This window comes from Ambystoma mexicanum, chromosome 5p, assembly GCF_040938575.1.
Source record: "Ambystoma mexicanum isolate Mex_15411 chromosome 5p, UKY_AmexF1_1, whole genome shotgun sequence".
NCBI lineage: Eukaryota > Metazoa > Chordata > Amphibia > Caudata > Ambystomatidae > Ambystoma > Ambystoma mexicanum.
Window position 1 is genome coordinate 1,335,024,545 of NC_090930.1, and position 25,692 is coordinate 1,335,050,236.

The following is a 25,692-nucleotide window of genomic DNA, read 5'->3' on the forward strand; positions in this document are numbered from 1 at the left end:
CGGATATGTGTATCTGGTCAGTTGGCATACTGTATTAATCTGCACAAGTGGTAAAACTAACCCAGAATATCCCGGCTCTGAGCCCCCACTTTTGTAAGCGATATTCAATCAACAATACAGCTAAGTCAATGCTGTCATGATGCCTACCTCCAAGGTGCCAGACAAGACCCAGCTACCCCAGAGGCAGATATCATGTCTTCCAGGGAAGTCACAACAGCCTCATGTAGGGGCTCTTTGGACTCAGTCCTGGCGCCTTTGGCGCCAGGCTCATATCGGGCCACAGTCCTGGCGCCATAGGCTCCAGGCTCATAAAAGGGGACTTTGTGTTAAAGGTGTTTAGTGTTAACTTACCTGATGCAGACCATGCTGCAACATCCAGGCCTTCTGAGGCCTGAATGGGACTACATTATCTTTGGAACTACTTAACCACACGGGTGTGGTCAGGGGAGGAATACATACCTGAGAGGAAGGATACATACCTGGAACTACTTTGAAGGCTATTTAAGCCACGCCCAAGAAGCAACTCACGCTTCGCGTTGTTCTGCATCTAGGAGCTGGACGCTCACTGTGTTTGCTCCTGCATTCTGTCTTCTGCCACTCCTGCCAGCATCCTGGAACACCTGCAAAGAGAGAAGAGAAGAGAAAAGGGTAAAGAAGAGTCCTTACCTGCTAAAATCCGCATTCCGGAGACATCTCGCCGACGGTCCTGAAAAGGAAGACATCCATTGAAAAGCACATCGCATCGATCGCTGCAGCGCCGCATCTCACTCACCTGTACAAGGTACCACCACGTTCTACGGCGACATCTGGACTCGCAGCCACATCACCGCGCCTAGGGAGAAAAAGACAAGAATAAAGGTGAGAGGGGAAAGAAAACAAGGAAACCTTAATTTCCATTACAAAGCTTACCTGTTGGGTTATTCCAACTTCTTTTCGGGTCGGTGCCGCATCCTGGAATTTCCGGACCCCGGCCCCTAAGGGGAAAAAGAGACATCAGCGTTAGTGGGCGCATGAAAAGACGTTACCCAACGCCCATTAAAGACTTAACTGATTTCTTCTGGATTGATCTTTGTTTCGGGTCGGTGCCGCATCCAGGCATTTCCGGACCCCGGCCCCTATGGGGAAAAAAGACATCAGCGTTAGTGAGCGCATTGATACAAGGACACTGAGAGAACTCTCATCAAGCTCACCAGAGTCTCATTCTTCGGTTCCACCGCTCTTCTCAGAATAGTTTCCGCACCTGAAAAAGAGACAACAAACAATTATTATTGCGGAATCATACTCATTAACAGAATCCTTACGGTACTATACCAGGAAAACAAAACTTGAACCCTCTACAATCAAAATCCCAGTGAAGTAACTGGATACAACGCGCCCCTGCATGAGAAGCAGGATGGAGAGCTCAACCTTTCAAACCCTAAGGTGAGACTTCACGTGGGGGTCGCAGGAGGGTTTCGTAGAGGGGTGAGAAGGGAGCGGGAGGCTTATACTTTCTCCCGCAGATTGTTAATTCTCCCTTTTCACATACAGAAAGATATTCCTGCGAGCCAGACAAGCCAGATTCGAAGGTCCGGTCCAGTCCATCTGAAGCAACAACACTCCAAACCAGACCTGCGCCTCCGTGGGAGTCAGGTGAGCGTAACAGAACGCGAAGCCTACCTACAATTTCCCACCCGGGCGCTATGGAAACTTCCGAGACAGACCAGCTGGCTCAGCTTTTGGAGGAATTAAGGGCAGAAGTACACTCCGCCCGCCAGGAAACTAATGCTCTCAAAAGAGAATTAATCGTATCCAAGGAAAGAACTGATGACCTGGCCAAACGATTGTTGCAGGGTCAAGCAGGACAAACTCCTTTACCTAGTTCTGGGGGTAATGCCTCGTCAATGGTTTCGAATAACCCGGTACAAATCAATCTACCTGGAAACATGCCTTTGGCCCCGCCTGAACGTTTTGCGGGGGATCCCAAGAAATATGCCGTTTTTATGAACCAATGTCGCCTACACTTTCTATGCAGACCTGGGGCCTTCCCTAATGATTAAACCAAGGTAGCCTTTGTATTATCTTATCTCAGTGGCTGTGCTGCCGATTGGTCTGTTCCGTTGGTAAGTCAGGATGACCCAATTCTCCAGGATTTTCATAGCTTCCAGGCGAGCATGGAAAGATTATTTGCTCGACACTCTCAGGGACAGGCCCTTGACAACGAACTACTATCCTTACGACAAAGTAACCAAGATCTCTTATCTTATATTGCCACCTTTAATAGGCTGGTTGTAGAAACGGGGTGGCACGAAAATAAAAGGATCACACTATTTCATCGAGCCCTGCGCAGAGAACTTAAGGATGTTCTAGCTCAAATAGTAAATCCTCCTCAAGCCTCCGCAGAATACATAGACTTAGTGGTCCAACTTGACCACAGAGTGCAAACCAGAAAAGCATATCGGTTCAAGTTCGAAACCTAACCCTAAGAGTACCGACGTTTCAGAACATATGCATATCGGCGGTGTTAAATGACCATTGACGCAGAAGGAACGAGAGAGAAGACGGCAAAAGCAATTATGTCTCTATTGCGGGGCTTCTGGTCACTTTCTACGAGACTGCCCGGTAAAGCCACCTAAGAAGGTGGTTGGAGCCACGGACAACAATTTAATAGAACCTAATTCGGGAAACGGTTAAGCCCGACAAGCGTAGAGGTCCGCTTGCCGAGCTTGAAAACAGACTCTTTGACCTCGCATTTTGTCTCGCCAATGGTGCTCGTGGACCCGCAACAGCCTCAGCGGTTGCATGCTATAAAAGCATATATCGACAGTGGAGCTATTGGAAACTATATAGATCGTGAATTGGCCTCCAGGATTAATCTTCCTCTCCGTCCGAAAGTTAACAAGGATGTCATTACTACAGTAGGTGGAACCGAAATAGCCTCAGGGCCGGTAACACATTCCACTTCAGAAATGACACTAGTGGGACAGGATGGACATCGGGAAGCAATTGTGTTCGATGTAATCAATGCCCCACAATTTCAAGTAATTCTAGGAATCCCTTGGTTAGAAACACATAATCCTCGAATTGACTGGCGACCAAAGAGAATAACCTTTCCTGATTGTGAACTGACTTGTTATCCAAGAAATCCAGATATGGGTCTGGCCACAGTAACTTCCACCACGATACAACTACCGGTTGAATACCAAGAGTTCCAAGACGTTTTTCAAAAAGAACAGGTGAACACGTTACCTCCCCACCGGTCGTACGAGTGTCAAATCGACCTGGTACCCAATGCTCAACCGCCCTGTAGTAGGATTTATGCTCTTACTGAACCTGAGAACGTTCATTTGCGTCAGTATTTAGATCAGTATCTTGCCAACGGTTTTATTCGCCCGTCAAAGTCTCCCGTTTCCTCAGCTCTGTTCTTCGTGCCGAAAAAAGAAGGCGACCTTAGAACATGTATTGACTACCGCGCCCTAAATCAAATAATGATTAAGAATCGTTATCCTCTGCCTTTGATCCCTGAACTTCTTGACCAGGTAAAAGATGCTTGTATATACACCAAGTTAGATCTCCAGGGAGCTTATCACCTGGTACGTATAAAAGAAGGCGACGAATGGAAGACTGCATTCCGCACCAAATATGGGCTCTTTGAATATCCAGTGATGCCCTTCGGATTATGCAACGCACCTGCCGCCTTTCAATACTTTATGAATGATGTTCTTCGGGAACTTATCGATGTTTGTGTCATCGTATATATCGATGACATCCTGGTATACTCCTCCTCGGAATCCGAACACAGAAAACATGTCAGGGCAGTTCTTGAGAAATTGCGCCAGCACAACCTGTTTGCAAAACTCGAAAAATGCGTTTTTCATACCACAGAGGTCGAGTTTCTCGGATTCATCCTGACACCTAAAGGAGTCCGAATGGACTCGCGAAAGGTGGACGGCATCCTCAAATGGCCATCTCCTAACTCTGTTAAGGGGGTTCAGAGTATGCTTGGCTTTGCCAATTTCTATCGAAGATTCATCCTGGAATTTTCTTGAGTGGTTCAACCCATAACAGCCCTCTTACGGAAGAATAAACGTTTCGAATGGACTCCTGAGGCAGAACAGGCCTTTCAAGACCTAAAGACCAAATTCACCTCCGCCCCTGTATTGAAGCATCCGCGCCCAGATCTCCCTTACATTGTTGAAACCGACGCTTCCAGTTTGGCCATGGGTGCTGTCTTGTCTCAAAGGGATCCAGAAACTAACCAGATGCACCCTGTAGCCTTTTGGTCCAGGAAATTCACGGCTCCTGAAATCAATTACGCAATCGCCGACAAAGAATTACTAGCTATTAAGTCCGCCTTCAAGGCTTGGCGTCATTACCTCCTCGGCGCAAGACACACCATTACGGTGATTACAGATCACAGGAATTTGCAATATCTAAAAACGGCCAAAGCCCAATCATCCCGCCAACTCCGATGGGCTTTATTCTTTGCAGAATTTGACTTCATAATCACCTATCGCCCTGGTTGCAAGAATGGCAAAGCGGATGCTTTATCCCGGGTTGGAATGGATGAAACAAATTCAAACTTAGAACCAGTACCAATTATACCCGAACAAAGAATTTTAGGCTTGATCTCTTTACAAACTATAGAGGACGTTCAAACTCGAATTAAACAACTTTTAAATTCCACAGCCTTTGCAAGAATGGACTCAAAAGGGGTCACACTTTTCCGTTAATAACGATTTACCGTACTTCCAGAGGCGGTTATTTCTGCCCAACAAAGAACTGCAAGAATTGGTCATTGCTCACTATCATGATACATTAATGGAAGGACATCCTGGTATCGCAAAAACTGAGGAAAAGATCAAACGACAATTCTGGTGGCCATCCTGGAGAAAAGACATAAAATCTTTTGTGATGTCTTGCGGAGTTTGCGCTCAAAATAAAGGTCAAAAGAAGAGACCAGCCGGTCTCCTACAACCCTTGGATATTCCACCGGCCCCTTGGCACACCTTGTCAATGTACTTTATTATAGAACTGCCTCCTTGCTATGGATATAACACTATCTTGGTAATCGTGGATCTGTTCTCCAAGATGGCCCACTTTATCCCTTTAAAAGGGGTACCTTCAGCCTCCATCTTGGCCAAGGAATTTCTGGAAAACATAGTTCGTATGCATGGTTTTCCATCCATATTAATCTCAGACCGAGGAAGCCAATTTATTTCCCATTTTTGGAGGAAATGTTGCCAACTGGCACAAATTGATGTATGCTTATCCACTAGTCACCACCCCCAGACCGATGGTCAAACCGAGAGGACTAACCAAACCCTTGAACAATATCTTCGGTGCATGTTGCATCAATATGAAAACAGCTGGAAAGATATTCTATGGATCGCAGAGTATGCATATAACAATTCTGTACATTCTGGAACAGGACAAACCCCTTTTTACACCTTGTATGGTCATCATCCTAGAACCTCAGACCTAGACCCTCCTCAAAACCTGGAAATGCCTGCAGTTGATCATTTGCATTCTACTATAACCCGAGCCTTCAAGGAAGCTACAACTCATTTGCAACAAGCCAAGAAAAAATACAAAGAAAATGCTGATCTACATCGGAGTGAAGCACCTTCGTACCAGATTGGAGACCAGGTGTGGCTGGCAACCAAGCATTTGCCTCTCAAAGGACCGCAGACTTTTAATCCCAGATACATTGGACCCTATCCCATCAAAGCTATAATTAACCCGGTGGCCTTTAAACTCGATCTACCAGCCAACATGCAAATTCATCCCGTTTTTCATTCATCACTGTTAAAACCGGTGCAGCCTGGAACCAGACTAAGCAAACCACCTGAACCGATTCAAATCGATGGGGAATTAGAATTTGAAGTTATGGACATATTGGATTCCAAAATGTTAAAATCAAAACTCTTCTATCTAGTTGATTGGAAGGGGTACGGACCTCAGGAAAGATCTTGGGAACCAAGTGACCATGTACACGCCCCACGATTAGTGCAAAGATTCCACTGAAAATTCCCAAGCAAGCCGAAACCCCCGGAAAGGACGACCTTGGGAGGGGGTACTGTCATGATGCCTACCTCCAAGGTGCCAGACAAGATCCAGCTACCCCAGAGGCAGATATCATGTCTTCAAGGGAAGTCACAACAGCCTCAAGTAGGGGCTCTTTGGACTCAGTCCTGGTGCCTTTGGTGCCAGGCTCATATCGGGCCACAGTCCTGGCGCCATAGGCGCCAGGCTCATAAAAGGGGGCTTTGTGTTAAAGGTGTTTAGTGTTAACCTACCTGATGCAGACCATGCTGCAACATCCAGGCCTTCTGAGGCCTGAATGGGACTACTTTATCTTTGGAACTACTTAACCACACGGGTGTGGTCAGGGGAGGAATACATACCTGAGAGGAAGGATACATACCTGGAACTACTTTGAAGGCTATTTAAGCCACGCCCAAGCAGCAACTCACGCTTCGCGTTGTTCTGCATCTAGCAGCTGGACGCTCACTGTGTTTGCTCCTGCATTCTGTCTTCTGCCACTCCTGCCAGCATCCTGGAACACCTGCAAAGAGAGAAGAGAAGAGAAAAGGGTAAAGAAGAGTCCTTACCTGCTAAATCCGCATTCCGGAGACATCTCGCCGACGGTCCTGAAAAGGAAGACATCCATTTAAAAGCACATCGCATCGATCGCTGCAGCACCGCATCTCACTCACCTGTACAAGGTACCACCACGTTCTACGGCGACATCTGGACTCGCAGCCACATCACCGCGCCTAGGGAGAAAAAGACAAGAATAAAGGTGAGAGGGGAAAGAAAACAAGGAAACCTTAATTTCCATTACAAAGCTTACCTGTTGGGTTATTCCAACTTCTTTTCGGGTCGGTGCCGCATCCTGGCATTTCCGGACCCCGGCCCCTAAGGGGGAAAAAAGACATCAGCGTTAGTGGGCGCAAGAAAAGAGATTGCCCAAACGCCCATTAAAGACTTACCAGATTTCTTCTGGATTGAGCTTCGTTTCGGGTCGGTGCCGCATCCAGGCATTTCCGGACCCCGGCCCCTATGGGGAAAAAAGACATCAGCGTTAGTGAGCGCATTGATACAAGGACACTGAGAGAACTCTCATCAAGCTCACCAGAGTCTCATTCTTCGGTTCCACAGCTCTTCTCGGAATAGTTTCCGCACCTGAAAAAGAGACAACGAACAATTATTATTGCGGAATCATACTCATTAACAGAATCCTTAGGGTACTATACCGGGAAAACAAAACTTGAACCCTCTACAATCAAAATCCCAGTGAAGTAACTGGATACAACGCGCCCCTGCATGAGAAGCAGGATGGAGAGCTAAACCTTTCAAACCCTAAGGTGAGACTTCACGTGGGGGTCGCAGGAGGGTTTCGTAGAGGGGTGAGAAGGGAGCGGGAGGCTTATACTTTCTCCCGCAGATTGTTAATACTCCCTTTTCACATACAGAAAGATATTCCTGCGAGCCAGACAAGCCAGATTCGAAGGTCCGGTCCAGTCCATTTGAAGCAACAACACTCCAAACCAGACCTGCGCCTCCGTGGGAGTCAGGTGAGCGTAACAAATGCCTAGTCTGGGATGCTGAGAAAAACCCTTATTGATGTATTTTTATATCCAGTTCAGTACTCTGGCTGACAACCCTTGTATAACACCCCCCTCTTCGAATCCCCCTGACCCCACTGAGCCAAGAAGTAGGTTTGTTTTGCAAATTAAAAGGTTTATTTAAAAATGTAAACAATATATATATCACACTTCTATAAATAAATCGATAATGGATATTCCACTTGTGAATATGAGCAGTAATCAGCAGGAGGTAACTATGAATAGGAACAGAAGAACAAGGTGGGAAAGAATGCTTTGTATGGTTCAAGGAAACGCAAGGTGGAATAAAATACAGTACAGAAATAACTTGTTATGATTTTAGCAAAAGGTAATATGATCACATTTTCTTTTGACAATTCACTCCCCCCCCTATGCAATACCAGAAATGGAAGGAGAGCACACAGTCTTCAAGAATCCCAACAAATCACACTTTATAATGCAATACACAGTTCCAGTTCTCCCAGCAAGCTTAGGGAAAACAGGGATGAGTTTTAAACACAGGCGAATTACTTTAATGTGGTTTGCAAGGAAGTGAAAAGGTGCTAAAATTGCTTTTAAGTCCCTCTAGAGGTTCAGGGTAGGTGATGGCTACTTTATATTAGTTCAGGCTCACTTTAACAATACTCTATGAATGATTAGCAGATTGCAAACGAATTTCGTTCCTAGCCCAAACGGTTCCAGAGATACGGACGATTAAATAAAGGTAGTTTTCGGATTTAAAGTAAACTCAAAATGACAGGTGACAGCTTGCAGCTGCAGAATTGACAGGTGACAGTTGTGCTGCTTTAAAAATGACAGTTGACACGATTTCTAGGAGGCAGTTCTACTTAGGTTAAAATATTTTGAATTAGATTATTTTAACTAAGAGATTGGCTCTGCACAGTTCTGTTAGGTACTCACAATATAAATTTGAACTAGGCCTCGTCACGGATCTGGTCAACACGTCCGGCTGCGGTTCTGTCTGCTCGGCGGGTCAATCAGGCACCGGTTCTGCTCACAGCGATCTGGGTCAGCTCTGCTCTGCTGGTCTAGCCTCTCTGGATTCTGGATGTAACACTGCTTTCTGGGTACTGCTACAGGTTCTTGCAAAAATTCTCGGCAAAACTTCAAACAGCTCGCCCGGCTGTTGAATAGTTTGGTTAGTTTTGAGGCCTGCTGAAGAGGATTCAGCTGGTGGATTCAGGCCTCTCTGCTACAAATTCTGAAGTTAATTTCTGCTACAGGTTCTGGAGATTGATGGATTTGAAGTCTGGATCTCTGGATGTGAAGTCGTCGGTCAGCATGCTCCGCAGCAAATGGAATTGAATCTCTCTACCTGTCCCAGCAGTCTCTTTTTATGTGTTTTGAAAATGGGTGTGTGCCTGGGCCTAGCTAAGCCTGCCCCTCTCTACTTGTCATTGGCCCAATTCTCCCCTCTCCCATGATTGGGGGAACTGAGTTGAGAGTCAGAGTGATGAGGTAGATTTTATGGCCAGAGGGCCCTCCCCTGTCATCTTTACACACAAATCTATATTTGATCCAAATACATATTTCCCAAATACACAGTTGTTTTTACATCACCTACACACATCATATATCACATGAGGTAGGCACTGTTCCAACTCTGGCGTTTCTAGGAGCTTGGTTAAAGAAATGGCAACTTATTTTCGATTTTAGTGGGTTATGCAACATTGGTTTTTCATTAAAAATTATACACTTATACACGGCCTGTCCATACATACTCCAGTAAATTCCCATGTCTCTAGTTTAAACACAGAGTCTGTGGTATCAATAAATAGCGGGGTTTTGCCCCAGAACATCACACACATTGGAGTTTGGGCTTGAATTGTGGGCACAGTTTTCATTTTAAGGATCCCCAAATTTCACATTTCTGTCATCTGGTTACCAAGAGTTATCAGTGTTTCTGTAAAATATATATATTTGCTTTCAATTCAAAGTACTTCAGTGTTTGAGTCCGCCCCCAAAGTTTGGGGATGACAGTGATCACATGTCTCTCCTGGCTGGCAGATCTTTGTTGACAGGAAACAGTCAAAATCACCATATCCTATTCAAGGGAAAAGGTCTTTTGTGTGGGCTCCAGCAAGCTGAGGTCAACATACCAGGGGGCCACTTTGCATTTGGTTAGCATGACCATGTGAAATCCTGGGCTTTCTGAGGTGAGAAGGTTTCCCAGCCTTTTGGCCTGTTAATCAAATCAGATTGTCTCTGGGAACAGCAGGTGGTTAGATTTTTAATTAACCCACAGTCTTTTGAAGTCCCAATTGTCACAGAAGGCTGATTAGCTTCTGAAGTAGCAGTTCTCCTGTCAGAGTTTAGACCGCTAGCGCCGCCTTGAGTCCAAAGCGGGTACTGCATGCATTTATTTTGGATCAATCTTGAATTAATGCATTTCAAACAAGAGATTTTACATGGAAGTATATTATCCAGGTTCAGCACATGGCACTGGTGTGGTTCTGCAGTAAAATAATTTTGTGCCCATAATTTAGCCATATTTGACCTGAAGAAAATTAATTCTCAATAGTTATGGGTTGCTTTTGGCAATCAGCATTGCCCCTTTTGCAATGGTTTCAGGCTACTGTGTGTAGACCAATGGTGGTTTTAGGCAGTGCCCTTCTGTGCCCACAACATAGGCAAAAATGGGTGGCAGCCTATTTTTCATGCATTTCCCTGTGCATTTTCTGGGAAGTTCTGGCCATTATGATGTTTTCAATGCCAGTAATGCACAGTTTTTGTGGTAGGGCTCGGATAAATGGGTAAAAACATCCCACAGTTTCTATTTTTTTTAACTTTGTTTGCAGTGGTGAAGAGACAGGGATTCTGGACTTCTATTGTTTAATATTAACATACACTATGCTTATATCTCATGCTACAGAATGAGTCATTCATATACAAGCCTGGGGACTCTTTCTGCATATTGTGCCCCAATCCTGCCAGTGAGGTGGAGTTACTTCTTCATAGAATTGGACTTCTCCAAAGGAAAGATGCTCAAGCTTGCTTATCAATCCTACCGGGCACTAAGAAAAGAGGTATTGTGTTTCCATAACAAATTACTGTTTTTGTCATTTTTTGTTGAAAACATTGTTCTGCTTTTCGCTCAACTTGACTAGGTAATTGTAAGGAAAAGGATTGCTATGTACGTTTATTTTTCAGATGATCTCCAGAAACGGATGGCATTAGAAGAACAAGTTACTTCTTACCTTGTAACGTTCTTTCGACGGGATGTTCCTCCGACGTATTCCTTATCTTTGATAATACGTTTCCAGCTTGCTGGCCTCGGAAAATTTTTCTCTGTAGAGGGCGCTGCGCGTCTGCGGAGTCGATGTCCCTCGACGGCCACCATATCGGTGCCGACGTCACCATGCACATAAATAGCCACGCGCGGCGTCTGTTGCTCAGTTCCGTTTTGTAGCATAAGAAAAGTCATGCCTGAATTGGTTATTGACCTTGAAGGAGCGTAAGATGCAACCACAAGGGAAGTCTTACTGCGGGCATGGATGGGAGGGGCGATAAGGAATACGTCGGAGGAACATCCCGTCGAAAGAACGTTACAAGGTAAGAAGTAACTTGTTCTTCGAAGGGATTGTGTCCTCCGACGTATTCCTTATCTTTGATAGACTCCCATAGCAGTGGCATGTAATTGGAGGTGGGAGTAAGAATGTTATGTATCCCTTTAGGGATGGACCGAATGTAATACGGCCTTGCCAAATCTGGTCTCTTGACTAGTGGAGGAATCTAGGTTGTAAAATTTTGTGAATGTATGTGCGGACGACCATGTGGCAGCCGCACATATGTCTCTGACCGGTACCCCTCTTTGGAGAGCCGAAGAGGCTGCGATACTCATGGTTGAATGAGCCCTAAGATTTTGGGGTGGCTCTTTCCCTGCCAGTTTGTAACATTCCAGAATAGCCAAAATAATACACCTGGGAATGGGTTGTTTTGTTATGGCTAGTCCCAACTTGTGACCTGAGCATCCTACAAACAGTTGGTCTGCTTGCCTGATCCTAGCCATTTTGCTGATGTAAAAGCTTAGCGCTCGCCTTGGGTACAGCCTATGTAGCCTTTCTTCCTCTTTCCCCGGATGGGGAGGAGGGTAGAACGAAGGTAAGGTAATTTTCTGAGTAATATGAAATTCAGAAACCACCTTTGGGAGGAAATTAGGCTTCACCTGTAGGACAACTTTGTCCTTGTGGAAAATTGTATGTGGGGGTTTGCAGGAGAGAGCTTGTAGCTCGCTCACCCTCCTAGCAGATGTTAGTGCTACCAATAGGACAGTTTTAAGCGTGAGAAATCTCAGCGAACAAGAGTGAAGTGGTTCGAATGGAGTGCCCATTAGGAAGTTTAAGACTAAATTTAAGTCCCATAAGGGAACCTGGAATGGTTTTGGAGGATAAACATTAGTTAATCCTTTGAGAAATTGTATCACTAGAGGTAGTTTGAAATATGATGGTTCCTCCGCAGTGCTCTTGAAGATTGAAAGCGCTGCGAGATAGCCTTTTACAGTGCCAACTTGAAGGCCTGAGTTTGCCAAGTAGAGTAGAAACGATAACACTGTTGTTGTACCACATGAAAAAGGGTCGATATTCTCTTCCCTACACCAGCTGCAAAATTTGTTCCAACGGCAGCAGTATAAAGACTTTGTTGCTGGCCTTCTGGCCGAAAGCAACACCTCCATGACGTCATCAAGGAGGTCCCAATCCTTGTACCTCACCCTTTCAGAAGCCAAGCGTGAAGGTTGAGGGTTCTGGTGTCTGGATGGAGAACCTGACCTCCCTTCTGCGAGAGAAGATTCTCTTTGAGTGGAAGACGGATTGGAGGGCAGATGGACATATCTAGAAGGTCCGTGTACCACGTTCTCCTGGCCCAGTCCGGGGCAATTAGGATCATGGTTTTCCGGAATCTTCTCAACCTCCTGATCATTTTAGGAATAACAGGGACTGGTGGAAACGCGTAAATGAGTGGAAACTCCCAGTCCACTACGAACGCATCTCCCAGAGCTCCTCTCGGGGGAAATTCCCTTGAACAGAACAGATTGCACTTCCTGTTGGTTCTTGTGGCGAACAGATCCACCTGAGGGGTTCCCCAAAGGGCGAAGATCTCTTGAAGGACTTCCTGAGCTAGCTCCCACTCGTGGGAGACTGTGCTCTGCCTGCTCAGAGCGTCCGCTGTCAAGTTCTTCTCTCCGGCTAGGTGGACTGCCGATAGAGAGATTCCTTCCCGAATTGCCCAAAACCAGAGCTGCATTGCCTCTCTGCACAGTGGCAGTGACCCTACGCCTCCTCTTTTGTTGAGGTTGTGCATGGCCACTGTGTTGTCCGTCATTATCAGGACATTTCTCCCCTGTACTGATGGCAGGAAAGCTTTCAGCGCTAGTCTGATCGCTCTCAGCTCCAATAGGTTGATGTGTAGGCTGGACTCCGATGGAGACCAACGACCGCTGATGGTCAAGTCGTTGGCATGGGCTCCCCACCCCGTGAGTGAGGCGTCTGTGACTACTGTTATCTCCGGCCATGGTTGCCAAAACAGTTCTCCTTTCAAGATGTTCTCTGGATAGGCCCACCATTGAAGGTTGCGGGCTAATTTGTCCAGAATCCGGAGGAGATCCGTCATTCTCCTTGAGAATTGCGACCACTGAGTTCTCAGTACCCACTGAAGAGATCTCATTCTCAGGCGAGCCACTGGCCCAAGGAAGATGCAGGATGCCATGAGGCCTAGCAACCTCAAAAAGTCGAAGGCTGGGAGACGTTGGGCATTGTTGACCATCTGCAGAATATCTTGAGCCCTCACCTCTGGTGTCGAGGCTTTTCCCAGGGAAGTGTCCAGGACCGCTCCAATGAACTGGAGTCTCTGTGATGGTATCATCTGTGACTTCTTTAAATTGAGGGAGAAGCCCAGTTTGTGAAGGAAGTGGCAGACATAATCTAGTTGGGTCTGAGCTTGTTCCGAAGATACTGCCCTGATCAGCCAATCGTCCAGGTAGGGGTAGACGTGGATCACTTCCCTCCTTAGACTCGCAGCCACTACCGACATTAGCTTGGTGAAGACCCTCGGGGCGGAGGTCAGCCCAAATGGCAGAACTCGAAATTGATAATGAGAGTCGCCAATTGCGAACCTCAGGTATTTCCTGTGTTTGGGATGGATTGGCACATGGAAATAAGCATCCTGAAGGTCCAGAGATACCAGCCAGTCCTGGAGCTGGAGGGCCTGAAGGATCTGAGAGAGAGTTACCATCTTGAACTTGTTCTTCCTGAGGAACTTGTTCAATTCTCGTAAATCCAGAATGGGTCTCAGTCCTCCGTCCTTCTTTGGTATGAGATAGTAGGGGGAGTACCAGCCCTTGTTCCTGTCCGCTACAGGTACCGGTTCTATGGCACCTTTCTCTAGCAGGTCTATAATTTCCTGCAAGAGGAGCGAACCTGAAACTTTTAGAGAGCTGTTCCCCGGCGGATGACTCTGAGGGATGTGTAGAAAGGGTAGGCAGTAACCCTGGGCAACTGTCTCCAATGCCCAAGCATCTGAAGTTATAGCCTGCCAGTCCGTCAGATGGTGAGTTAACCTGCCCCCTACAGGTGTCTTGTGTGGAAAAACCTCAGAGTGGTTTGGGGGCGGCTGATGCAGATGCCGAGGGTAAAGAAGCACCTGCTGCTGCTGCGGCCTTAGTACTTTTGACCCGTCCACCTTGGGTGGATCTCCTTTGGCCTCTTTGAGCCGGCTGTCCTCTGCCTTTCCCGAATGCGAAATAATAGCGAAAGGACTTTCCTCTCCCAAAGGTTCCTGAGGGGCGAAAAGGAGTTTGGCGGATAGCAGCTCCTAAAGATTTTGCTTCTGCTTTAGATGTCTGCAACTTTTCCAGACTGTCATCAACCTTTTTTCCGAATAATGAAGTACCATCAAAGGGCATATTCAAAAGTCTGGCCTGTACATCTGGAGCAAAGCCAGACTTTCGCAACCACGCATGCCTGCGGATTGTTGTACTTGCCGCCATGGCCCTGCTGATACTGTCAGCGGAATCGATGCCAGTTTGAAGTGACTCGCACATGGCATCTTTGCCATCTTTAATAATGTTAAGGAAGGCTTCCTTTTCCTCTCCTTCGGTTAAGCAGTCAGCCGCTGATGAGGCACACTCCCACAGTGTGTGACTGAACCTGGCGAGCGTACAGGTGGCGTTGATGGACTTCAACGGCATACTACAAGCAGAGAAGACTTTCTTTGCCGTAGAATCGTACCTCTTGTCATCTCTATCCTGTGGGACAATAGGTTAAGCAGTCCTGCTGCTTGATGAAGTTGCCGCTTGGACCACCAGGCTCTCTGGAGTCGGGTGTTTCGATAAGTATTCAGGGTTAGCAGCAGCTACCCTATACTTGGCTGATAATCTTTTATTGACAGCAGGGATAACTTCAGGAGTTTCCCAGTTGGATGCAATTTTTCTTTGTAAGGCTGTATGGAAGGGGACCCCAGGATCCTCCTGTGGACCTTTGTCTAATATGTCTGTCTGGTCATCCTGTTGAAAAACAGGCGAAGGCGCAGACCAACCCATGAATTCAATAATTCTTGCCATCAGGGTTCTATAGGGTGTTTCGGCATGTTCCCCTGGGTCTGGCTTAACAAAATCCACTTCTGGGGAAGTGTCCAGCCCACTTGCCTCATGTAATGACTCCTGTAGGTCTTTCAACCTTCTTTCCTTAGAGGTGAAATCCTCTGAAACTTGAAGGTTTCCTGGTCAGAATCTTCCCCTTCTTCATAAATTGAAGATAATCCAGGGTACTCTGACCTCTGAAATGGTATAAAACCCATTTCTAAGGCAGAAGGAGCCAAATTCGTCATTATCGGGCGAGAAAACGTCGATGTCGTTGACGCCGATGTGACAGGCTTCGAAGGCGCCGAAAAGGGCGTCGAGAAAACCTGAAGAGGCCTCGAAGAACTCGAGAGGATCGGGATCCTACTCGAGGACATCGACGACTGTCTCGCCGTCGTGCCGGAGGCTCTTGGAATCACCATTGGCTGTGGAGTAGCCATGATCTTCTCTTTCATCGGTGTCGATGATTTTTTTGGGTTTTTCACCCGAGGTATCACCCTGAGCTGTCTTCGAGGGGGACCAGGCCGCTTTCTCGAAGACGCTTAACATTCTCTTCCTGAATTCCTCCCGCTCAGCCTGAGAGCTGTGTTTTGTGGGGCAGGAGACCCTTTCTGGGGAAACAGAAGACGACGAGGAAGGGGATCTTCGACGTCTCTTCTTTGAGTGTCTTGATCTCGAGGAATGGTGTGAGCTACTTCGAGATCTAGAATGGGAATGTTTTCGACGGCGAGGAGATGAATGCCTCGACTCGGCCGAAGAAACTTTTGAGGAGGTTTTGACTGACTTACCTCTCTCGAGCTTCCACTTGCGCTCCTTCAAGGCTTTCGCCGTCATGGACATGCAGTCCTCAGAATCCGAACAATGGTGCTCGGCTCCCAAGCACCACAAGCAGATCCTGTGTGGATCCGTTATCGAAATTTTTTTACCGCAGTCTCGACATTTTTTGAAGCCGGATCGCGGCGTTGTCGGTTCCGATGAAGATGCCATCGAGAACGAGTTGGTATATTTCGAGTAGATGTAGATTAGTTATCTGACTGAACTGAGCAACGATGTTCCGAGGCCCCACGAAGCGCGGAAAAACGGAACTGAGCAACGGACGCCACGCGTGGCTATTTATGTGCATGGTGACGTCGGCGCCGATACGGTGGCCGTCGAGGGACATCGACTCGGCTGACGTCGATGCGCAGCGCCCTCTACAGAGAAAAAATTTCCGAGGCCAGCAAGCTGGAAACGTATTATCAAAGATAAGGAATACGTCGGAGGACACAATCCCTTTCGAAAGGCAAGTTACTTATGCTGAGTAATGTTCTCTCAGATGGCTACGCTCTTCTCCCTCAGATTCCTCATCTCTAGAAATAGCTCCAGGTCCAGACTTGAACTAAGGGGGTATTCGAGTGGGCCCTGATTTCCTTTGTCACGCATGCACAATTTCACGATATTGGTATTCTATGAATGTGACACTCAAGTGTACATTACAGAGTTAGCACTAGCAGCCCAGACGTTCTAGTTAAGTTAGACTCCACATAGGAAGATCACCTTTTTGGATGTTAGGTATTTTGGCACCATTCGATGAAGCCTCAGAAGAATATCTTAAGTTTCATGCTGTTACATAATGTGATGACTTTAGTCTGTGGAATAAGACTCTTATTACAGAGAAACGTTGCCTGATCTAATACCCTTCATCCAGACAATCACACCAAATGTTTGCAACAGTAATAGGCTATTTTTATTTTAAATATTCTATTTTATTTAAAATAAAGCAAAATTCAAGGTCGTCCCCTAGGTTTGAATGCTATGAAAGTCATCCACAATATCTCACACAAATACAGGCGGCTTGTCTATAGAAAAGAAACCCAACCTGCCTGCTATTATCTTGCTAGTGTTTACTTTCACAATGCACACAAACATGAATTTGTAAAAACGCAGAGGGTTCTCATCAGATGGTGTCAATATTAGATGAATGGGTACATGGCTTAGTGCTAAGCAAGATATGTTATGTTGTACCCTTGTATGTGTGGCCTTATACTGTGACCACCTAACAGCTGTCCTCTTCTGAATTTTCTCCACAGAAAAGGTCCTTGATTTTGCCATTCTGCTCATCAAGCGGTGGCTCTGGCATTTCTTCAGTTGTTGTGTTGTTTGTCTTTTGTACTGTTTTCATCATCAAGCCTTGTGGGTGTGGGTTGTGGCCATGCCCTGGGGTGGCACCAGACTGTTTGTCTATTATGGCTTCAATTTAGTGTAGGACATCTCAGAGGTCTTCTCAAAATTCAAATATCTAGTAAAACAGTTACCTTTTTTCCTTCAATACCTTTCCCCCCTCTGTCTAGCAATGTTTTTTGTTATCAGTGGCTATGTTTAACTTTAGAAAAGTTCCATAGAGCGTTGCCTTCCAGGTGTCCTGATTGGATAAAATTGGCGCTGAGGAATGAGTTGATATATTAAATCCTTATATTGTCTGCACTGTGTTGTCCCTAGGTTTGCCATATTACACTGGTTGGGCCATTAATAAGAGCTGGGACTCGTTCTCTTGAATGCCTTTCAGTTATAGAGAAGGATTTCAGAGGTTGCTGGTGCCCTGGGAGTTGATACAATTCACATTTTCAGAGGTATTAGCTCAGTGTTTCAGGGCTGCTGTTCTTATACTGTGACACATTAGCCAGCTATCACAGCATGTATGCCAAAGCAAGAACTGCACATGAGTGCCTTGAATATTTCTGGAAGGATTCCAGCTTGGTACATCCTCAGAGATTAAAGACTGTAATGAGGAAGACAGGCGAGGGGGTAATGGCCACATTAATTACTGGTAATCTTCATTACTCTGAGTTCAATTCTTCCTCGTCAGTCCTTGAAATCCCTCCTTGCAAGTCTCATTGCGATTTTAAATCGCTTGGTAATCAAACAGGAACTTTTGGTTTTGAGGGGCTTGTGAAAAGCCTGTCTCACTGGTGAGGACTCACCTCACCTTTAACTAGAGGTGAGCTTCCAGCGATACGTACTAAGTGGCATTGTGGTATGTGTGATTTGCTTCTAATGGAATAGTTTACTTGCACATTTCAGGTGAAAGGTATTTTTCAAGCCTTTTAAACCCACCATCATTTTACTAGTGTCTCTTTCATACATTATATTGTAAAAAAATCCTTCCAACTGAAATGTGAAAAACAGAAAAAGCCATTTGAGCTAATTCACACATGCCACAGTATGCAATTGTATGTCTCGGACTGAGGAAGCCATGCATAAAAATGCACTGCTCTGTAAGACAAAGGCATTTTTCCTGGAGCTAAAGGCTTGCATTTGAGCTAATATGCATACCCACTATGGTTTATTCATGTAGCTCTGCACTGGAGGTGAACTTTCAGTGATGGTGCTATGGCATGTGTGACTTGTGTGGCATGGTATTAAGAGAGACACAGACTCAAATGGGTTAGTTTGAAAACCTTTATTTACTAAGGTTCTTGTGTTGGTGTAATGCCTGACTGGCCCTAAATCTAAAGGGATAATTCCATCAGCTGATGTGTCTAATGGCCGTCGTTGTCTAAGAGTCCAAAATTAAAGTCTGCCTGCTTCTAAACCTATGCTTGCCCTCCCTTTATACAAACATGTGATAGGAAGTCTTTTAAAAAATAAGAAAAATAGTAGTTCAACAAAAATGGAAATCAGGATTGGTTTAAGGTGGTCTTCTTACCAGGTGCTGCTGGGTCAATGTCACACAAATAATGTCCAATCCACAGAGCTATTCGTAAGACCTTCTCCACAGGTCCCTTGTAGTTATTCTAACTACCTGTTAGGAATCCACCTACCACTAGGCTTCGTTCACGCACACAGGGTTTAAGGGGCTCTGCTAAGCTACAAGATACCTCGCAATATAGCAGGAAACATACTCTCTTCGCACCAAAGTCTCACGTAACTGCCAAACGTCTCGTTCTGCATAAGAACCTGTGCAGTTTTACACATAGTCCTAACGTACACTACATTTCCCAGAAGGTTCAGCATATGGGACGTTACAGGCGTTCCTGGCGGTTGGCCTGGAAACTGTGGCGCCCGTGATGTTTTCGTCATCACGTTCGCATTCCTGTCATGTAACTTGGTGATACTAAGTCCACGTTTGCTTTGGGTTCAGCGCTTCTGATTTGCGCTGAAGTGCGCTTTGTTTCCTGCTTCGTAAACCGTTTGGATTCCTGCTGCCTTGACCTCGGATTTCGTTTTTTGGATTTGTCCTTGCTTTATCCTTGTCTGCTTGTTTGTTGTTTGCCTGGATTATTTCGGAACTCTGGCTCCTCGACCTCGGAACGTTTTCCTGGATTGCCTGGCTACTTCCTTGTCTGCTTCGTGTGCTGCTCGTACTGTGCAGTGTTTTCTGTGCTTCCTACGGATCAAGTGTACCGGACCTGTTTGACCTTCTCTTCACTACGACCTTTCAAGCAAGGTGCCTGTATCCCAGCGTTACTTCAGCCCTTTACCTTTTTCCCCCAGACATACACCTTGGACTAGAGACTTCTTTGGGTGTATTTTCTGTGCGCCCTCGTTTCGTCAGGTTCTCAATCTGGAACTAGTGACTCTACGAAGGCGTCCTCGTGTCGTCGGGCACAGTTGGGCTGTTGCTACCTGGATACGGCATCTCTTGATTAACCTCTCTTGCTGACTTCCTGGGGTCCATGGTAAGGTACATCATACACAATGCACGTTGTTCACTCGAAGGTTTAGGATTTCCTCCTCTTATCATATTTGTTTTTGCTTACTTTGTCGCAGAATTTTGGAGGATAGATTTCTTTGTACTTCTTACCGGCTCCTGTTTTCCTACCATAAAAGGTTGGTTCTAATACTTAGTACTCTACGACTGTTGCCTTGCATTGTGCTGACAATTAATCGGGGTGTTTTCTATAGGTTTCTGGAGTTGGCTGACATCCCTTGCTGTTTGATCCTCGGGGCGTCTTCTGGGTTCCTCCGGACTATTCGTGGATTTCCATCTTTCAAAGAATGTCTCAGTCTGTCTGATATTTGGCGGCCAGTCAGTGACATTGTTAGGAAGATATTTTCGGCTACACTACGTGGTCAAGTATTTGCCGAGGAAATCTGACACTACCTTCATTGTTTTCCTTTGGGGTTCCCTTGCCCAAACTTCAGCTTAGTCAAGTTTCAAAAACAGCATGGAAAATGATAACACAGTTCCTTTGGTAAGCTTCTTGGGGTACCTTCTCCACGCTTCAATCCTCTCACAAGTTCAACAAAAACTAACAAATCTCTAACTTGGTAAGGCCTCTTAGGGTTCGTTTCCCCAAGCTCAGGCCCCTTTCAACTTTGAAACACAAAATCAGTTCTATTGGGATGTACTTTGATTTCTTAAATAGGATTCTTGGGTCTCTTTCCCAAAGCTCTATTCCTCTTCCAGCTTTCAAACACAACAGGTAATTTATTACAGTTCTGTCTTGAATTTATAAACCATTCTTTCATGGGGTAGAATCAGAGGCTTTCCAAAACGCCAGCTTTTTTGCTTTTTATCGGCACGACCACTCTGACCCTCTTGCCCCTCTCTTTGCTCTGACTTTCTTCTGTTACCCTTTTGTTTCCTTTGGATGCTTTCTGTATCCCTTTTCTTCTGCTTTCTTTTCCGTGCACACCTGCACTCTCTTTAACGTGCCCTTGGCACATTGCTGATCTGCTTTCCTTTTCGTGCACACTTGCACCCTCTTTGGCTTCGTGCACACTTACACCTTTTTTAGTGTGTCCCAGGCACCTTTCTTTGCCTTTCTCGTGCCCCTCTCTCACTACGGGCCACTTGCTGCTTCTTTCCACTTTGTCTCGCTTTCAGCTTCAATCTGGCTTTTACTTGCCTTTCTCTCTGATCTGATTTTCTCACTGCTTTTCTTTTGCTTTATCTCCTTGCTGCACTTTCAGCCTTTTCGCTTTGCTTTCGCTTATAACTTTCACACTTTTCTTTTTTTCCGATTCTGTGCCACTTTTCCTGCTTGTGCCTTTCTCCCGCTCCGCTCTCATTTAAACGCACCCTCCCGAGTTTCTCTGTATTCATCATGAAACTCACCGGGCAGCGTTGTGTTGAGAGGCGGTTCCTCCAGCCAATGCAGGGTTGAGGTCAGGGAATCATCACCTTACTCTCCACATTCTTGGGGTTGGTACGGGCCCTATGGGAACAAGCACTTTGCCTGATCTAGCCTGCGGAATGCAGACAGCGCTTCTGCAGCCCACACACACACTGGGCCAGCGTATCCGCATGGAATCTTCCTCCTGCCTGATGCTCCTGCTTCTTTCCTCTCCTGGGCTCCACCGGTCCGGACTGCATGCCCAGCTCGTTCATTCTTGTGTGCACGACCACACCTTTTATAGTGAGCCAAAATGTCAAGTGGACTCTGGTGTGGAGCAGTTACTATCGAGTGCCTGACCCTGCCTTACTCTATTAGTGGGACAGCCTGAGTTCTTTCTACGGTAGGTTCCCCTTACTTTCCCCATGTTATTCCTATGGGTAATCTTTACTGATCTTAGTCTTCCTCGTCTCAGCATTTATTGGAAATGGGGAGGGGGTGACTAGATGAGATTGTAAACCACCCATGACAGCAGTGGGAGAGGGCCGTAAAGTGAAATGGGATCGGAAATGAGATTGATGGTTAGGTCTATTTACTAGAATACAATTAGGAGATCGACAACAGAGATAGGAACATCTTCTAGCCTTGTTTTTATTTAATGAGATGGCCACCTCTTGTGTCGGAGTAGTCCATCTTTCTTATGTTTTATTACACAGGCATGGGTTTTGATAGTATTCCCTGTGGTCTAGATGGGTGACAGATGAATGGATGTTAATATCATGGTCCTGTCTCTGTTGTGCTTGATCTTTCTTCTCACCTGATCTCATGTACTTAACTCTTTTCCTCCTCTTACTTGGACCATGAACAATGGGTCTTGAAGAAGGAAAGACACTGTTAGGGTCAAGAGTTATAAAAGGGGTTTGTTCTACATAGACATCCAGTATATTTTATCTTCCCTTTTTGTGAAGGAAAGTCGAGGGGTAGGATGGGACTCGGGTGACAATATCCCATGAACAACAAGGGTGGGTAGGATGGATTGGGGCAAGGAACAGGGGGGATACCATGTCTCTCCTTTGGATGTCCTCCTTGCAGCCCCTGAAAACTCCTTGCCCAAGTGATCCTCCCTCAATGGATCCCCGGGGACTACTTATGAGAACACCCTCCGGTTTCTCACGCTTGGCTCAAATGGCATATTCTGCTTATATATATGTTTCTGGAGCTTGTGGATCTGCTTAGATCACATGCTCTGCATAGTCCGAAATCTAGTGGAAGTCAGAGTATTACAAGATTTGTTTTCGAAACTCGAAAACGGACATCGACAGGGCGTGTTAGCAATACTATCCCTAGTGTGAGGTTTACTGTACCCATGGTCCTGCACACGTTGAGGTCTCTCAGATTGTTCTTTTACGCCATCGAAGTCGTTCGCAAAGTGGGCGTTCTCTTCCAGACTGATGCCTTTAATTAGTTGAAAGTTTACCTGTAGACTCTCTTTCCATATTGTTCGCATTGCCAACAGACTGCTCAACGACTTTCGACGAACAACCTCATTGTCGACGACCGGCTTCTGACCTCTTTAGAGAATGCATATTCTGTTATGCCCTTTCCCTTTACGCACCGAGTGTGCAATTACTTTCTCCCGAGGGATCACCCCGAAAAAGTTTGCAAATCATGTAAACATTTTCGACCGAAGACCGAAAACCTTAAAGGATCGGCACATCACATGCTGGGCCGCTCACGCCATGCAGGCCGAGGCCTCCATTGACGTGACAGAAGACTCCATCGAGGACAGTATCAGAGTCATGAGTGACGCCAAAGGCGGGCAGGGTTCATCGGAACCCCACGTGCAGGCCTCCGACTCCAAGAAGCAGGCCATAGGCTCTGTGATGGAGAAGACACCCAGCCGCCACAGCACACACAAGCACAAAGACATTAAAAACATCCCCCCTGGTCTACTTTCGATGGTACCGTCTAGTGTCCAAGCTCACGTGGTGTCCACGGAGAAACCTTCAAGTTCTTCACTGTCCTCTGGGCCATCGCGTACACTTTCACCTCATGACAGGCCTCCGAACTCGAAGGTCGGTTCGGACACCGCACACAAAAAGGCCCTCCTTTCACGCACCGAAGAACAGGTGGCGAACAGCGTTTTTCGGCATCACCCAAGAAAACGCTGAAAATGCATGCGTTAATCAAGAAACACGTCAGTGCTTCCCTGCTTAAAACGAGGTCGCCGAAAATGTCGCAAATTTCAACGCCTTTGGCCTCAAAGCACACAGGCTGCAATGTCCCCCCCTGTAGAAACTCTGTCAGGGGCTATGCACCACAAAGATCAAACTCCCTCCCAGGCCACTCCCATCATGTCAGGCTTCCCACCTTCATATGACTATACATAAAAGGTAGCAGGCGCCCCTCTCTAGAAAGAACATGGCATGATAACCTTTTCTGTGGTTTTTTCGCACTTTGAGAGTCTGCAGCCATTGCTTTTTTCTCACTGTACTATTCAATAAGGAGGAATATCCATTTGCATATCAGTCTTTGTCCCACCTAAAAAGGCAGGCCAGCACCAAAATGCCAGGCAAACCTCCTTTGTACAAGAGTACCAACAGCAACCCCAGACACGTGTTTCAGCCTTGCTGGACCTAATGAGTGAGGTGGAGCTGTGCCTCTCTGAGCTGAGCTTCTGCTAAGCAGGATATTTATAAACTCTACCCGCCCCCCCTCCTTTCCCGACACAAACTCTTTCTCACTCTGTTACAAACAGCAGGCTAACACTAGAGCCGTTTACCTGACCTGTCTGACATGTCCTAACACAAACATCAGGCAGATGCAGGCATTTGCCGATAAATATACACACCTGACTGCCCTTTCTCTTCCCCACAGGGATAAAAGACGGAGCACAAAAGCACACACCGAGCAAGGCTGAGCGCCGGAGGAAACAGCTATTCCAGGATGGCAGTTCAAACGAAGAAGAAAGGCAGTGGAAACCGAAAGGACGATTCAGAGGGAATTACCCTTGCCCTTTTCAACCCTGAGCCTCAAACCCTTCAATAAAAGTACAGTAAGACTGGGAATTGCAGCTGGCGATTGGCGTGGCAGATGTCAGCAGCACACAGGGCCCTCCAGCACTGATAGCCAGGGCGGGGAAAAGAGCTTGCCACTGCGGTACTGTCCTTGACTCCAGCGAAAGAAAATCCAACGAGTGCAATCCAGCAGGTGAGTTCGACCAAATTGATAGTGACCCCGACTGTGTTAAGCTCAAAGCTGCAGTGGAAACATTTGTGTAAAAGAAAAGAGGATAATGGACAAAGGTCTTTTTTGAACAACCGAGGTATTAAGTTAGTGGTCCGGCGATGCATGGGCGTTCATTCAAAAGACTGTAACAAATACCCCGCTCCTGAACAAGGAGGATGTGCTGAATTGAGCAAACTACAACTACCAGGAGGCCTTAAGGAAGACCTGTGTGAAGTGTAAATTGGTCATACAAAGGTCAAGCCAAATCCCTCGTACAGTTGAAAGTCTTTGACACATTGCAAAAGTTTGCACAAAACTAACGAAAGGAACTGTGAAAGAGGCATTTGCACCTGAAAGAGGGGAACACCATATGATTTTGTGAAACCAGCATCTGTTGGGTACCGAGTGACCCAGTAAATTAGCAAGTTCTTTGGGAAACCGTAAAGTGGTGTACGCTGCACAATTGTTTAAAAAGCTATTAAGACTCTAGAATATTACAAGGTGTGGATCTTTAGTCTAAATGGCAGTATGAACCTCATGGAGGGAAGCCAAGAGAAAGCTAATGGAAGTGAATCCCACATTACGAAAACTAGGTGAAATGTGGTAAAGTGGCAAACGTGAACCCGGCTGAGGGATGTCTGCAAATTGGGGTAAATAGTAACATACCCGTGAACATTGTGATGACAAGCATAAACCCGACTGAGGGATGTCCATAGTGAATTGATGGTCTGAGCCTGATCGAAGGAGGCTATCATAAAAGAAAGGATCGGAGCCTGGTTGAGGGGGAACCAAGAGTGAAGACCAATCACCCACCGTAAAGCGTAATCGAAGGAACGTTTTGTTTTTTTGGCGTATCAGGCCCCTTGAAGCAAGAGACATTGCATGAGAAGAGACTTAAACATAGAATGCCCCAATCCAGGAAGAGGAACTGTAACGCCGTCCTCGAGAAGCCCAGTAGTGTGCTGTGCTTGTCCAGTGCTAAAAATGTGGGGAAGGGCGACGCCGGCTATAACATCCTGACTTATCATTTTTGTGAACATTCTTTCTTTTCTCCTGAACATTATCCCACACTATTTTGTAAGATAGCGGTAAGGATTGGCAATAGGTTTCTGAGCATAGGCCCTTTTTATTTGACTAGACTCCACTTGGACAGTATTATTTTTTGATGGTCGTAGCTTGCACCGATCTTAGATTTAGGTTTAGATTAGGCGTTTATCTCGCCCATTTTTACAGTTTAAAAACA

The 25,692-nt window shown here is 46.1% G+C and overlaps 1 protein-coding gene across 1 annotated transcript in view; it reads left to right on the plus strand.

Annotated features, from left to right (window-relative positions):
- The window catches only part of MTRR (5-methyltetrahydrofolate-homocysteine methyltransferase reductase), a 983,610-nt gene that overhangs the window by 579,022 nt on the left and 378,896 nt on the right, over nucleotides 1-25,692 (plus strand). The window contains exon 7 of the mRNA XM_069613725.1: nucleotides 10,483-10,636. Coding sequence (XP_069469826.1) covers nucleotides 10,483-10,636 — 154 coding nt within the window. The remainder of the gene's footprint in view (nucleotides 1-10,482; nucleotides 10,637-25,692) is intronic.